The sequence below is a fragment of the Boeremia exigua genome (assembly GCF_020726555.1).
Source record: "Boeremia exigua strain MPI-SDFR-AT-0100 chromosome Unknown C7974scaffold_13, whole genome shotgun sequence".
NCBI lineage: Eukaryota > Fungi > Ascomycota > Dothideomycetes > Pleosporales > Didymellaceae > Boeremia > Boeremia exigua.
In genome coordinates this window covers 1,119,418-1,134,240 of record NW_025763530.1, presented here as the reverse complement: position 1 = coordinate 1,134,240, position 14,823 = coordinate 1,119,418, and the positions used below count along the sequence as shown (strand labels likewise).

Below are 14,823 nucleotides of genomic sequence, written 5' to 3'. Positions count from 1 at the left end.
TACAACAGGTTATCGCGCAATGTACGAAGCGGTCAATGGCAATGAGAAGGATTGCATGAAGACACGACGTTGAGCGGTAGTGAAACGCCTTGAGTTCGTGAGCCTCAGGAACTAGGGCAGAGCCCCATGCAGGAGGAGCAGGCCAGTTCCGAGATTCCGGCGTTCCGGTCACGTAGGAACGTGCGAATCAACCCGGCACGTCACTGCACTCGCCATGCAGCGAACAACCGCACTGTGCTTTGCCGTCTCAAGATGCGCAAGGCTTCACACATCACGTAGGCTCTACTCAGAGCCGATTGTGAATATCGCCAATGGCACATTCTACCGCTACCATCCAGAGTCGCGGCCAGAGCCGGGCAGCCACGACGCGCCGCCCAATCCCCCGTTGTTTCCAAACTTGAATCTGGCATTGCCTTCATTTTCCACGCCGAATCAGCATTGGGCGATCTTAAGCCCGTCGTCAAACATCCGCACTGCGTTTCTGCAGCTGCTGCGCGGGCAATTTCTTTGTTTCCCACCGACGGCGCGGACGTACCCCTACCTCTTGTCTGCAGAAATAGCAGAGAAGAACCCTAGACTACGGTATCCTAACCAGGCCATTGAGTATGTTGGATTCGATGTGGAGCGAAAAGCGTTTGGGGGTGCGTATCTCTCTGCGCGCTACGAGAGTCTGAAGGAAGAAGGTGACTTCACATTGAAGCGGTACTTGACTGGCATTGTCACGTTGAATCCTGGTGAGGAGGAGCTCAAAGCCAAAGCGGTCGATGAGGAAGTGACCAGACAAGTTATGAAGGATCTTGAGCTGGAGAGGTTCCTGGAAAAGCCTGTGAACATGCTCAGTAACGGACAGAGTCGCCGAGCGAGGATTGGGAAAGCACTTTTGACAAGGCCAGAGGTCTTGTGTTTGGATGCCCCATTTAGTACGTCTGCAACACAGCTCCATGATCTCCATTGCTAATGTAATGGTAGTTGGGTTGGATCCGATCGTGACTCAGCACATATCTCGAGTGCTACATCGTCTCGCAGAAGCAAACTCCCCAAGGATTGTCTTATCACTGCGGCCTCAGGATGTCATACCAGAATGGATCACCCACATTGTCTATGCTGGTGAAGATGGCAAGGTCGATTCACTCGGGCCAAAGGAGGAGGTCTTCAAGTACTTGAAGCAGCGGTACGACGATGCTGAGAAGTCGGTCAAGTCCAGCTCATCGAGTCGTGACCTCGACCCTAAGCTCGTCGAGCTGCGCGAAGTGGGACGCCATCTTTCTGACAGGGGTGACTTCGAGACCGATGGCACTGATGCTTCAGGGTCACCAGATGCACTAAGTCGAGATGGCTACAAGAAGATCGACACAACCCAAGTCCCCACCGGCGAACCCATCGTTGAAATGACAGGCGTGAACATCAAGTACGGGGCCAACTCCGTGCTTGGAGAATGGACACAAACCGTCAACGGTGAGGAGAAGGACGGCCTCCATTGGGCCGTCCATCGCGGCCAACGCTGGGGCATCTTCGGCGCCAACGGCTCAGGAAAGACCACACTCATCAGCCTCGTCACGTCCGACCACCCGCAAACCTACTCCGCCCCCGTCAAGCTCTTCCAGCGCTCGCGCCTCCCCGAGCCCGGCGTGCCCGGCATCACGATCTTCGAAATTCAGTCTCGAATGGGCCACGCCTCGCCCGAAGTCCACGCCCTGTTCCCCAAACATCTCACTCTTCGCCGTGCCCTCGAGTCTGCATGGAGCGATACCCCCATTACGCCGCCCCGCCTCGACGACGCTGCCACGCGCCGCGTTGAGGCGTGTCTGCGCTGGTTCGCACCGGAACTGCACCCCTCGCCCACCACCCCGGGAGATCTCGAATGGGCGTCCCACGCCCTGTTTGGTGAGCTCTCGTACTCGGCGCAGCGTGTACTCCTCTTCCTGCGCGCGACGATCCGGTACCCCGATATCGTGATCCTGGACGAAGCGTTCAGCGGCATGGACGACCTCGCGCGCGACAAGTGCCTGCTGTTCCTGAGTCAAGGCGAGGCAATGGCGCTGCAGTACACGGATGCTGGGCGACGACCAATTGCGACGGAGAAGGAGGTCGTGGTACCGGGGTTGCAAGAGCATCAGGCGCTGCTGTGTATTAGTCATAGTAGACAGGAGGTGCCTGGGTGTATCAGGGCTTGGGTGTGTTTACCTGAGCCGGGCACGGGACCGCCACGGTTCGGTAGGTTTGATGGACCGGTTGAGATGAGCAGGGAGAGGTGGAGTGAGATCTGGGACTGGGCATAGATGTATAGTATACAGCCTATGAGAATGTGAGAGGATGCAGCACGTGAGATTGAGCAATGAGGGAGTTGACAACGAGCAGCTTGGTACGTGATGTAGCGGGGCATCTGTAAATGCATTGTATTGTTCTGAGCATCAAGCTGTAGGCTTGAGAACGATGTTATCGATCAGCCTCACAGCAACCTGGCCGCCTCCAAGACCTAGTTCTTCGCCCTCTTGGGGCTCTTCTACAGGGAGCATCTTGACGGCGCCGCTCAGAATCGCACCTTTCGTCTCGTCAACCTTCTCGACCTCCTCCATTGTGTCGGGATCTGCGAGGCTGAGGTAGTCGACCTGGAACAGTACTCGCTTGCTCGGCTGGATGTTCTCCTGCTCGTGCTGGACGCGGTCTCCATGGTCGACTGCAGGCCAAAGGATATCGCCGCGCAACCGCTTGCCAGCGGTGTACTGTGCCTCTGCCTTCCGCAGTGCTTGATTCAGCACAATGCCTACCTTACGTCGGCGCTCACCGAGGTACACATTGCGCGACGACAGCGCCAGACCGTCGTGCTCGCGCGAGGTGTCGCAGATGCGAACCTTTGTGTCCAGATGGAAGTCCTTGACCAGCTTCTTGATGACGACCGTTTGTTGCGCGTCCTTCTGGCCGAAGTATACGCTGTCCGGTGTGCAGATGTTGAAAAGCTTCATGCACACAGTGGCTACACCGCGGAAGAAGACGGGCCTCGAAGCGCCCTCCAGCAGTTGGCCCAGCGGACGCATCTCAATGAAGCTTCCCACGCCCGGTATGGCGCTGTCTGGCGGTGATGTTGGGTACATGGTGTTGGTGCTCGGCGCAAAGACAGCAGAGACTCGGCCCTTGCCCTCTCTCGCCAGCTGTCTGTCCAGGTCGCGCAACATCTCCATATCGGTCTCCCACGTCTTCGGATATGAGGCTAGATCTTCGTTGAGGCCAAATTGTGTAGGGTTCACGTAGACCGTGACCCAGACGTCCGTGTTTTCCTCTGCTGCCGTCCGTACCAGCGAGAGATGCCCTTCGTGAAGTGCACCCATGGTTGGAACGAGGCCTACGGTACGGCTGTTCAGCAGAAGTTCGCGACGAAATTTGCGCAGGGGTGCAACATCGTGAAAGACTTGGGTCAGGTCGTTGACTGCGAAGGCGCTGCGGCGAGGCGTAGTGGACGACAGGCAGCGAATGCCATTGCGGGCGACGCAAGCTCGCGAGGCAGGCGCAAAGCTTCTGAATAGACACCTACCCACTGTAGGAACTGCATCACGTTAATTGAGCTACCACGACTTGATGCTTGTGGGATTGTCTACCAGCGGCCGTGCGGAGGTGTGCCATGAGGAGTGATGCAGGGTGCGAGACCATAGCTCTTGCTTTACTACGTTTAAGTCGCAAAGTTGTGCCAGTCGCAGTGAAAGAATCCCCCTTTCGCAGCGGACGAGCGGAAGAGGTCTGACTGGCTCATATCCGCAATTGATTTCAACAGCGCAAAGACGTCTGCGTTCTGCCGCGTAGATGTCGTACTATCACGCATCACGTGCACCTGCGGCTCCACCGGTGGGCCCTGAGAATCACTAGCGCGGACGACCCACCAAAAAAGTTCGCGGCATGGATGCGCCAGCTGCACCCCACCGCCGACAAGCAGTACTACACCCACGCAACGAGAGCAAATATGGCCGACGATGGCATGCTCCTCAATTTCTCCATACCCGAGGGCGGTATCATTGCAAAGCCGACCATAAAAGGCGGTTCGTGGAAAAGCCGCCTGACGGCGAAGAAAGCGGCGCAAAACTGGCACACCAAGGCGACAGCGCGACTAAACGGCGAAGTGGTGCCTAAGAAATTGCAGGAGAGTAAGGGCACAGATGTGAACCGCACAGAACTGGGGCCGAGGACACGGCGTGTATCGAAGAGCCCGGAGCCTGCGAGCCAGGGCGACCGGCCGGTGAAGAGACCGCGTGTGAGCGGGGACTTCCAGCCGAGGACCACGGAAAAGACAGCGCCCAGCGACTTCAGACCGCAGGCGACAGCGAGCGCGCCGAAGCAGCCGCAGGAGAGGCAGGAGAGGCAGGACGGACCGAAGAAGGGCAACAAGCAGGTCATCTCGTCTCTGTTCACGTACAACCCAACCTCGACAACCAAGTCTCAACCCGCCGAACGCACCGCTCACGATGAGGCACCGGTCGAACCTTCGAACGCGCCGCTCAGCAGCGAGCTAGACACATTCACATCCCTCGGCATATCACCGATCCTCGCGGCGCACATGTTGAACAAGATGGGCATGAAGGCGCCGACTGCCATTCAGAAGGCCGCCATCACGCAACTCGTGAAGGACGACTCGGATGCGTTTATTCAGGCCGAGACTGGTTCTGGTAAAACACTGGCATACTTGCTGCCGATTGTACAGAGACTGATGGAGCTATCTGCGAACATGAAGAAGCGGAAGGATGCAGGCGATGATGCTGTGCAGAGAAGCTCAGGGCTGTTCGCCATCATCTTGGCCCCTACGCGAGAACTGAGTAAGCAGATTGCCCTCGTACTCGAGAAGCTGCTAGGATGTGCACATTGGCTGGTAGCTACCACAGTCATTGGTGGCGAGAAGAAGAAGTCGGAGAAGGCGCGATTACGGAAGGGTATCAACATCCTCGTTGCGACACCTGGACGACTGGTCGATCATCTGGAACACACCGAGGTCCTGGACGTAAGCAACGTCAGGTGGCTTGTTCTCGACGAAGGCGACCGAATGATGGAGCTCGGGTTTGAGCAGGACATGCAGAAGATTATCGGTCAGCTCAACCTACGAATGCGCGCGCACAAGGAGGGCAGGTCAGCGATCCCAGGCCTACCAGCGAAGCGAACGACCGTCCTTTGCTCTGCGACCCTGAAGATGGACGTTGAGCGATTGGGACAGATCAGTTTAAAGGACGCAGTACACATCAAAGCAGACCCGGCCGATAGAGACGAGAACGCCGTCGGAGAACGCGGCGATGAGGGCTTCTATGCACCTGCACAACTAAAGCAGTCGTATGCTGTTGTAGCCCCGAAGCTGCGGTTGGTATCATTGCTGGCCTATCTCAAACGCACATTTGCGCGGAAGGGATCGGTCATGAAGGCTATCGTCTTCATTTCTTGCGCCGATTCAGTCGACTTCCACTTCGACTTGCTGACCAATCTTGAAGGCGACAAGCCAGCTGTTGAGAAGGAGGCTTCGCCAGAGAAGGACGCCGACTCGTCAGAAGTCAAAGACAGAAAGAAGACCGTCACCCAGTCCGATCCCACCAAACTCGAAGTCACACACGCAGAATCTCCTATCCTCTCTACAAAGACGCATGCAGTCACCGCCTACCGCCTCCACGGTTCCCTCCAGCAATCACTCCGAACATCCACACTTGCTCATTTCACCAAGAACAAAGAAGCCTCCGTCCTCATTGCTACTGACGTCGCATCTCGTGGTCTCGATCTTCCCAACGTCGATCTTGTCGTCGAATTTGATCCGGCATTTGCTCGCTCCGACCATCTCCATCGCATTGGTCGAACAGCGCGTGCCGGTCGTGATGGTCGCGCATGTATCTTCCTGCAGCCCGGCTGCGAAGAAGGCTACGTGGACATCCTCAAGTCTGACCGCAAAGACAACGAGGCAGGTGTTCATATTGTTCGTCAAGACGCCGACGACATCCTCAACAAGGGACTTGTCACCACCGGCATCATCGAGAAGGGCGCATACATGGAAAAGGCTACAGATCTTCAACTTGCCATTGAACGATGGGCCCTGGCAAACCCTAAGCGCCTGGAAGCAGCGCGAAGAGCGTATCAGAGCCACATCCGTGCCTATGCCACCCATGTTGCCGACGAGCGCATCTACTTCGATATCAAATCCCTTCACCTGGGCCATCTCGCCAAAGCCTTCGCCCTCCGCGAACGCCCCAGCGGTATGAAAGTTCCTGGTCTACGTACCGGTGCCGGTCGTGAAGACAAGCGTCCCGCGAAGGTCCGCGGTGCTCCGAAGATCGATGGCGCGAGCCGCAAGGCCGACAAGGTCATTCCCAAGAAGGGCGTCCAGGATCTGGATCTCCCGCTCGGCGCGGACGAGGAGGAGAGCGCGAAGATGAGGAAGGCGGTCAGAGCGAAGGAGAAGTTCATGAGACATGCTGGTATGGCATCGGAGTTCAACTTGGGTTAGACGAGAGCATCACATTGGAGTTTAGGTCTTTAGGTTTGTGGGTCACCGCTTTTAGCATTTCAGGACGCCTCGAGCTCCACGCGAAATCATCTTTAGGCAAGACCTGTTGTAGTTTGGCAATCCGATTCTTGGACGTCTTGATGTTGCGTTACCACGCTCTACGTCACGATGAAACATACACTGGCTGGAATCATGTAGCCATGACACATCTCATCTAGCGTATAAACCTTTAGTGATGCTACCGTATACATGGTCAGCTTCAGTGAACAATGGAGTACCAACCAAATTGGGGGAACGGTACCCTAGTACTGGCCCGACTATTTCTTTCTCGAATATACCGAAGGTCTGAAACAATGTCAGTGACATGCCCTCTCCAGGCTGCCATTACTGCGCCACGATACTGGAGCAAGACCCATACAAAAGCGCCGTTCACAGCTCACGAAAGAGTTCTCAGCCCCCTCGGAACCCGCGGACAGACACGCCCATCCACCCAATCACAGCGCCCCTCGCTCAGCCCTACCGCAACCCGCGCGACAACATAAGCCTCCACAGCTCCCAGTTCACGCACCCTTCCGCGGCATCCGACGCACGAATTGCCCAGTATGGAAAGCGCGGCTGCTCCCAGCGAGAACTTAGCAAGCCTGCGTGCGGTACGTGTGGCTGTGCGAGATTGGACACGCGATGCTGACTGTGGATAGTGCGACCAGTGCCGGACGCGCAAGGTAGGATGTTTTGCGTGAGTTTGAAAGGAACCCAGTGCTGATCTTTGGCGTGCAGATCCGCTGTGATAAAGAGAGGCCGTGTGCGAGTTGTCGCGCTTCGGATCTGGTTTGTCAGGCGGTTGGAGGGAGGCCGAAGGAGCAGAGGCAACGGGTGCTGATTTCCAGTAAATAGTAAGTCGCCCCTTTGTGACCAGTGTTGCATTGTACTGTGCGCAGGTATGGTTTAGTTCCCCTGCTCCGCATTTTGTATGCTGCATGGAACCATCTACTTGGCACAAGTGCAGGTCACGAGTCAGCGGCTCACTCCCATCACTAAACACTGGTCCTGTTGAGTGCAAGTATCTGACCTCTTGGTTGTAGTGAGTCCAAGATCGATGCAATCGGAGATCGGCTTGCCGGTATCGAACGAGCATTGCGAGACATGAAAGCGACGACGCCGCAGTTGGCTACACCACAGAATGTGCAACCATCACCGTCTCCTTCGGCGTACACAGTCAGCGTCACACCCACTGCCTTGCCCGCGTCCAATATCCAGCACTTCGAAGGTGATACGTCTCTGAGTGCCTATTCGACTTCCACAAACGATCAGCTGCAAAAGGCGCTTCGCAATACGCAACTACTGCAACAAGACCCTGACCTTGCTGCTGCTTTGACGTCCCTTAGCCAGATTGTATCAACCCAAAATGTGTATCCCGGCGAAGATGAAATCTCAAATGTTGGGAGAACCGCAAAGAATCAGCAAAGATACGGTGTCCCCCCAGCAGAGGTCGTATCCCACGTGCTGCGCGAATGCGAGGAAATCTACGATACGGTTATTGGACTATTTTACCCCGTCAGACCGTACAAGGAGATCGTTGATCTTTGCAAAGACTTGTACTTCAACATCGATAACATCCCCGCGGCAAACCTGATTGTTGCATTTGGCAGCCTCTACTTCGTCTTTAGAGTTTATCAGTTCGGTTTCAAAAAGGACGACCCACGCATGGAGGAGTTCCATGGGTATACTGCCATGTTCATACGGAACATGATGGACCTGATCGGTCTGCTTCCCGTGCTTATGGCGCCTACTGTTGATAACTTCGAAGCGCTTCTACTTGGTGTGAGTGCAAAGAGTGTTGCATAGCTACTGTTACTGACATTTACTCAGGCTTATTACGCCGTCGAATCTTCCAAACCCTCGTTGTGCTCTGCACTGATTTCAAAGGCCAGCCATCTCTGCCTGACTCTCGGGTATCACCGCGCGGACTCTATGGTCAAAGACTCAGCTAAGGTAAAATTACGCAAAATCAACCTGTTCTGGTTTCTGTACACCATGGACAAAGGACTTTGCCTTCGCCTTGGGCGCGCCTCTTGTATCCAAGATTACGATATTGCCGTTCCTATGCCTGTTCTTGGAACGGAAGAGGACTGTGCCGCTGGCAATGGTAAATACCTCCACTTTAACACCAAGCTATTATTATTGTTATAATAGTTCTTAGTCATCATGATACTAACTAGACGCCCAGGGCTGGTCAAGTTCTGGTGTTCCCTTGCTGGAATTCAAGGGCGCATCTACGAGGACCTGTACAGTCCTCGTGCGTTGAAACAGCCCAAGACTTTGAGAGCAGTCAAAGCTGATGCCCTCGTCAACGACATCAGACAAATGTGGAACGAACATGACCAAATCGGATACATCCCTGGTACACCCGAGGAGACGCATGAGGTCTTCATGTTGGGGGATAAAGTTACTTTGTCAACAACGCTTACTCTGGTGCTTCGGGCCGTGCCTTCAACAGACGACCAGCCATTGTCGTGTAGTCAGGAATGCATCACTGCCGCCAGACACGCATTGCAACTGCATCAGACATGTACAGCCAAGTTCGCAGACATGACCGACAGGCATGTTTTCCAAGAGTATCTACATTGGACTTTGTTACATACACCATTCACTCCGTTCTTGGTCATCTTCTGCCACATCATTGAAACCCAATCTACGAGCGATCTGGCGATGCTAGGCGATTTTCTGCAAACCCTACAGCCGGCACGCGGCACATCGAGTGCCATCGAAAAGATGTTCCTGGTCTGCGACGTATTTCATCGCGTTGCTAAGCTCTTCATTGGTGCTGCTGCGAGAGATCCCGGCTTTTCCAACCCTACGACGCCCGACCAACCAACACAAACACAGCTGAGAAAGGAGCTAGACCCGTTCATGACGAGGATTGGTATGAACAACGCGTATGATGCTGCATTTGGTGGCGATGCGTTGAATACCTACGCAGAATCTACGCAACCGAACGCAACGTACGATATGAATGCTTTTGCTTCGAGTGGTAATATGGGAGAATGGTTCTCGGAGGATCAACTGATCACAACACTGTTAGGCAACCACTTCAACTTCATGGATCCCAATTCAGCGCCTATGATGAACAATGGCGGGCAGTTCATGTAAAACTTGCGTAAAATAATCGCAGCCATTGGCTCTCAACTCCACTCACCACATTTTCAGAACATCTTATTCACTCCACTCCACTCCGGCTCCGCAACATGAGCTCTATACATAACCCCCGGCCATGAAACCATGGGTGCCTTCTCTGGCCGTCTCTTCGCCTGCTCAACCACCACATCCCCAAGAACCTTCTCAATCCCCGCTCTCCCAAATTCACTCTCAAGGCCCTCCCTAAGCGACACTAGGTCATCCCAGACAGCACTCTTGCGCCCAAAGTCCGTAATTACAGCAAGCCGAACAAGCCTCGACAACTCGCCAATCCGCTCCGCAATCTGGGGACTTGTGTGGCACGCAATCGCCGTCCAGACATCATGTTTCTCTACCTCGCCCACATCGAATTGCGCCAGGAAACCCACTGCTGCATCACCACCTTCAATCTCGAAGCGCTGCGCCCCGTCATACTTGTCGGTCGTCCCAATGTCGTGGAACAGGCACGCTGTGAAGAGTAGATCGCGCTTAACTGCCTCGGTCGCATAGACAGACGCAGAATGCTCAGCGAGTGCTTTCGCGTACAGATAGACGCGCATGCTATGGCTGAGAATCGACGGTGCTAGGAGAGACGCTGCGTGCGTGAACGCAGCGCGCGAGATAGACGTCTGCGGGACGTTCTCGGTGTAGACTCGGCTGGAGGGTGCAGGCGCGCCTGCCGACGCTGCGAGGTCAGAGGGCGGGCACATGGTGTTTTGTTCCGTCCGATGTGCGGAGAGAGGTCCAGAATTCAATGTTAATGTTACACACGATTTGATCCAAATGGTACTGCTGCCCGCCGCGGCTCAGGTTCCTGCATGCATGACATGCGTCGCGCCCTGTCGCTCGATTAGGACAATCGAAGGGCAAACTTCGGCGTCCCTCCGCGCCTCCACACTCCACCCCACCCACCCAAACTCCACGACGGCGCAAAAATTTTAACACCCAACGGAGTCACCGCGAGCGCAAAAAGATGGTCACTACGAGGGTCGAACTCGCGACCTTGGCGTATCAAGGTATTAACTATTAGCACCACGCTCTAACCAACTGAGCTAAGCGACCATTTGGTTGTGTTATCAAGTGATTGATGGAGATAGTCAAAACTGGAAGATTCATAGATCCAAACATTATCATAACTCATTGATCATCTAAGATTTCTACATCTACGGCATCGGCAGACTCTTCGCGAATGCAGCTGCGATCTCCTCATTGCTCCATCCAAGCGTGAGTCCTAGCTGCAGCAAGATGCGCGACTTCTGCGGGTTGTAGAAGCCGCTGGAAATGATGAAGTCGCCCTCACCGGCCGGCGGCACCAGACCGTCTGCGCTCCTGTGCGACGCGACAATTGGGATGTGGGTTGCGTTGTACAGCTCCTCAGCGGCGAGGTTGGCCTTCCGGGACATGCCGCCCGCGCCAACACCAGCGTACACAATGCCTTGGGCGCCGCTAGCAACGGACGCGTTGAACAGCGCGGTATCCATGTCCTGGTGGGCGTACAGGATAGGGACCTGAGCGAGGTCCGTTACGTTGGAAACGTCGAAAACAACGCGGCCGACGGGCTCGGAGGCGGCGTAGAAGAAGTAAGGGACCTGGTTAACGAAGACGCCCAGCTGACCGGCTTCGGTGCTGGAGAAGGTGTCGAGGGTGTTGGCGTTGTTCTTGGTGGTGTAAAAGGCGGAGCCAATGCGGTCGTTCAGCACGATCATAGTGCCGCGGTCGCGGCCGGCGGGTGAGCCGGCGAGCACGACGGCTTGGTAGAGGTTGAGGGGTCCGTCTGCAGAGAGTGCGGTTGCGGGCCTCATAGCGCCAACGCAGATGACTGGCTTGGTGGAATTGACGGTTGACTCGAGGAAGAATGCTGTCTCCTCGAGGGTATCAGTTCCATGTGTGATGACAACGCCTGCAATCTCGGGTTTCGCCAATTCTTCATTGATCATTTGTGCCAATTTGAGACTGATGGTCTCGTTAACGCTGCCGGAGTCGACATTTGAAACTTGGTAGCCAGCAATATTCGAGATGTTGAGGAGCTCAGGTACTGCATCGACGAGTTGTTGAACGCCAAGGCCAATTGAATAGCCTGTAGTCTGTGTGTTGGTAGAGCCTTGTGAGGCTATTGTGCCTCCAGTCGCAAAGATTGTGACATTTGGCAGCGACGCATTGATGGCTGTTTGGACATCCTGGCGAACGAATAGCTTGTGTAGCCCTGACTTGGACAAGTCAACAGGCGAGGCCACAGTCAGCGAGGCGAGAAGCGGCAGAAGCTGAGTGAAGCTCTTCATCTTGAAAGTTTGAGTGGTCAAGTCGGAATGATGTACCACTTCATCGCTGCAACGCAAAGCTCTTTATAGTTCCCAGCATACGGCGGCTCTTCTTACTCAGCGGGTTTACCATTACCAACGCCCTTATCTTGCTGCATCCTGGATGGTCAGCAAGATACCGTCATCGTATTGCTCTTCTTAATGCCAAGCGAACCGTTGACACGCGGAGTCAGGCACATCGAAGACGTTTATGTAAAGCCGCCGGGGAAATGTGAAGGCTGCACATCGTTATCTGATATCAGTGAAGATAGCCCACTTTCCACAGGCGCTAGAACAGGTACGGAAAGAGTGCCAAGTGTTTGCTGACTAGATCCTTGGGGTAACCCATGTCTCTGGGTCTTCTGTGTAGATAGCTAGTCGTGAGACTCCAATTTTGTGGAGAAGAAGTTGTGGTCGTCGGGTCGTCTCTGTCAGTGAGTTACAAGTTCCTGGGTCCGATATGCGCCGAAGAATGGCCTCACGGCGCCAAGGGAAGTAGAGATACCTTAGCCATTTCCGCAACTGCTTGTTAGCAACAACGTGGGATGCGACTGCCAAGCTTTCCTATCGTGGCAGGCTGCGTGTCCGTCTCGGAGCCAGGGATCCTACCTACATATTGAAGAGACCTCTGCTTCTCTACGACAGTCTACGAATGCCTCGACATACTCAACAGGGCGATGTTATCGGCCGCAGGCAGTTATAGCGCGAGCCACATCTCTTCGGCTAGTACCGGAGTAACTACGGATAAGCTGGCAGCTTCGGACTGCTCGTGTCGATACGCCGAGTAGGAAAGTCGCGTTATAACGCCCAAGTCTCTATTGGAATGGACTTCTGGAGGAGCACAGGCAGTGCCTGAAATTCATCCTCCTCAGACTCTCGTGCCTCACGATGGACCTTGCTGAGCCACGAGTATTGCGCGAGTCGACACCGGGCGCGCATCGGCCCTGACGGCTGGGATCGTGGCCGCCTAGGTGAGTTGGTGGAGGACTGGTCTCGTAGCGCAGCAGAGGCGCGTAGAGAGGCGCAGCAGCTTTGCGGCGTTTATGTCAATAGGTGCTGTCGACGCGAAGTGACGTCATTGATCTCCCAAATCGAGGGCTATCCGGGACAACACCATGATTGTACCAGTGACGTTGTGAGCAACACTGCCTTCTATATTCTGCCGGATCAAAGACGCGAAATCTACACTTTTAGTGAGCTCTTATCATCACACAGCAAACATCATGGGAGATACCTCAATTGCTGCGAACAGGTCCGCCCTGAAGGACTTCATCGCGTCAATTGCAACAATATCTGGGGATCTTTCAAATATCACAGCGCCTCCCTTTCTTTTGGCTGAGAATTCGACAGTTGAGATTCCGCAGTACTGGTGCGATCATGCACATCTGTTTGTCCGACAAGCATGGGGAGATACCGAAGAGCAAAGAGCGCTAAATGTACTGGAGTCGTTCATGGGTGCTCTTCGCAATCAGCAATATGCCGGAAGGGACGAGAGCGAAGGTGTTAAGAAGCCATTGAATGCATTCTTGGGCGAATTGTTCATGGGAAGGTGGGAAGATGAAGAACTTGGGCAGACGAGACTGGTCTCCGAGCAAGTCAGCCACCACCCGCCCATTACGGCATGCTACATCTGGAATGACAAGCACGGCGTTAGAGCAGAGGGTTTTACAGAACAAGAAATCACCTTCTCCGGAAATGTCAGCATAAAACAGAAGGGTTACGCCATATTACACATCGACAAGTACAACGAAGACTATCTCATGCCCGTCCCAGATGTCAAGGTCAAAGGAATCCTGGGCGGCAGGCCATATCCAGAGTTGTCAGGTAACTACTCACTTATATCATCGACTGGATATGTGTCGCACATCAAATTCGAAGGCAAATCGTTCTTTGGAGGTGGTCAAAAGAATGGATTCGAAGCCAAGATGTTCCATGTCGACCGCCCAGACGAGACCTTGTACCAGGCCAAAGGAGCCTGGAACGCAGAATCCACATTTGAAGATGCAAGAACAGGAAAGGAGATCGAGAGACTTAATTTTGCAACGCTGAAAACCTTACCTTTGCAGATCGAAGATACAGCCGAGCAAGATCCGTGGGAATCCAGGAGGGCATGGGGTGATGTTATCGCAGCACTAAGGCGAGGTGACATGAAGACAGCTGCAGATGCAAAGTCTATTGTGGAACAGGGGCAACGACAGATGAGAAAAGATGAAGCTGCCAATGGAACGAGCTGGAAGACTCGCTTTTTTAAACCAGTCGACCACGATGAAGTCTACGATACTTTGTCCAAGCGCGACCCGAGCTCCTTTACCGTCGATCGCCAGAGTGGTATTTGGAAAGTAGACAAAACGGCAATCCAGACCGCCCAAAAGCCATATCACGAAGACTTGCTACCAACAAACGAGCGAACTGGATCATCCGGAGGTAGCTTGCGCAACGGCCCTAATGCAGATCAGGCACGTTCACAAAGTGAGGCTACGGTGAGCTTTCCCACAAATGGGATCTCTCAACATCCGAAAAAGATCCAAGTGTCTGGAGAAGAAGCGCCGGTCAAGCATCATGCTAATCCTCCCGCGCACGCGGATCTGCCGAGGCGGCCCAATGCCGAACCATCAAACATAAGAACGCCCGAGACTTCAGCAGAAGGCCCGACTGACGCGCAGGTCGAAGAGTTCCTACGCAACAAGTACAGCGCGAGTTAATGATGATCCGGATCGTACTCCGACATCTGAGTCATGTACTTGGGTGGGACGAGTTCAATGAGGTGGATTGAGTGGTTGATTAATTAATGCCTATTATACGCCTTCTCAAGATCCGGGTGTCGTAGCCATCCATTATATGCACTGTGCTTTGAGGTGCGTGTATTCGCCCTCTTTCTAGAAGATCATAATG

At 54.3% G+C, this 14,823-nt stretch overlaps 6 protein-coding genes and 1 non-coding gene across 7 annotated transcripts; 4 read left to right on the top strand and 3 right to left on the bottom strand.

Moving 5' to 3' along the window:
- Window positions 1-205: 205 nt before the first annotated feature.
- On the top strand, window positions 206-2,345 carry C7974DRAFT_73374 (ABC transporter-like protein). Its single transcript, XM_046147171.1, has 2 exons — window positions 206-920; window positions 970-2,345. The coding sequence occupies exons 1-2, from the start codon at window positions 215-217 to the stop codon at window positions 2,277-2,279; spliced, it is 2,016 nt and encodes a 671-aa protein (XP_045992322.1). The 5' UTR covers window positions 206-214; the 3' UTR covers window positions 2,280-2,345.
- C7974DRAFT_73370 (uncharacterized protein) lies at window positions 2,346-3,782 on the bottom strand. The gene is made up of 2 exons (XM_046147170.1): window positions 3,594-3,782; window positions 2,346-3,541 (listed from the first exon to the last, which is right to left on the bottom strand). Exons 1-2 carry the CDS (start codon window positions 3,643-3,645, stop codon window positions 2,412-2,414), a joined length of 1,182 nt encoding a protein of 393 aa, XP_045992321.1. The 5' UTR covers window positions 3,646-3,782; the 3' UTR covers window positions 2,346-2,411.
- Window positions 3,783-3,908: 126 nt separating this feature from the next.
- Window positions 3,909-6,776, top strand: C7974DRAFT_404754 (ATP-dependent RNA helicase DBP7). The gene has a single exon (XM_046142982.1). The coding sequence runs from the start codon at window positions 3,953-3,955 to the stop codon at window positions 6,458-6,460; it is 2,508 nt and encodes an 835-aa protein (XP_045992320.1). The 5' UTR covers window positions 3,909-3,952; the 3' UTR covers window positions 6,461-6,776.
- Window positions 6,777-6,992: 216 nt separating this feature from the next.
- On the top strand, window positions 6,993-9,637 carry C7974DRAFT_73269 (uncharacterized protein). Its single transcript, XM_046147168.1, has 6 exons — window positions 6,993-7,110; window positions 7,159-7,182; window positions 7,238-7,353; window positions 7,543-8,281; window positions 8,330-8,606; window positions 8,688-9,637. Exons 1-6 carry the CDS (start codon window positions 7,063-7,065, stop codon window positions 9,608-9,610), a joined length of 2,127 nt encoding a protein of 708 aa, XP_045992319.1. The 5' UTR covers window positions 6,993-7,062; the 3' UTR covers window positions 9,611-9,637.
- A 26-nt stretch (window positions 9,638-9,663) lies between these two features.
- Window positions 9,664-11,913, bottom strand: C7974DRAFT_417956 (Asparaginase/glutaminase; the record flags this gene model as incomplete). The annotated part of the gene is made up of 2 exons (XM_046144117.1): window positions 9,664-10,319; window positions 10,815-11,913. 2 exons carry the CDS (start codon window positions 11,911-11,913, stop codon window positions 9,664-9,666), a joined length of 1,755 nt encoding a protein of 584 aa, XP_045992318.1.
- C7974DRAFT_t115 lies at window positions 10,609-10,696 on the bottom strand. The gene has a single exon. It is a non-coding gene; the product is annotated as a tRNA-Ile (tRNA).
- Window positions 11,914-12,706: 793 nt separating the features above from the next.
- On the top strand, window positions 12,707-14,734 carry C7974DRAFT_73273 (uncharacterized protein). The gene has a single exon (XM_046147169.1). It carries the CDS (start codon window positions 13,155-13,157, stop codon window positions 14,631-14,633), a length of 1,479 nt encoding a protein of 492 aa, XP_045992317.1. The 5' UTR covers window positions 12,707-13,154; the 3' UTR covers window positions 14,634-14,734.
- The last annotated feature ends 89 nt before the right edge of the window (window positions 14,735-14,823 follow it).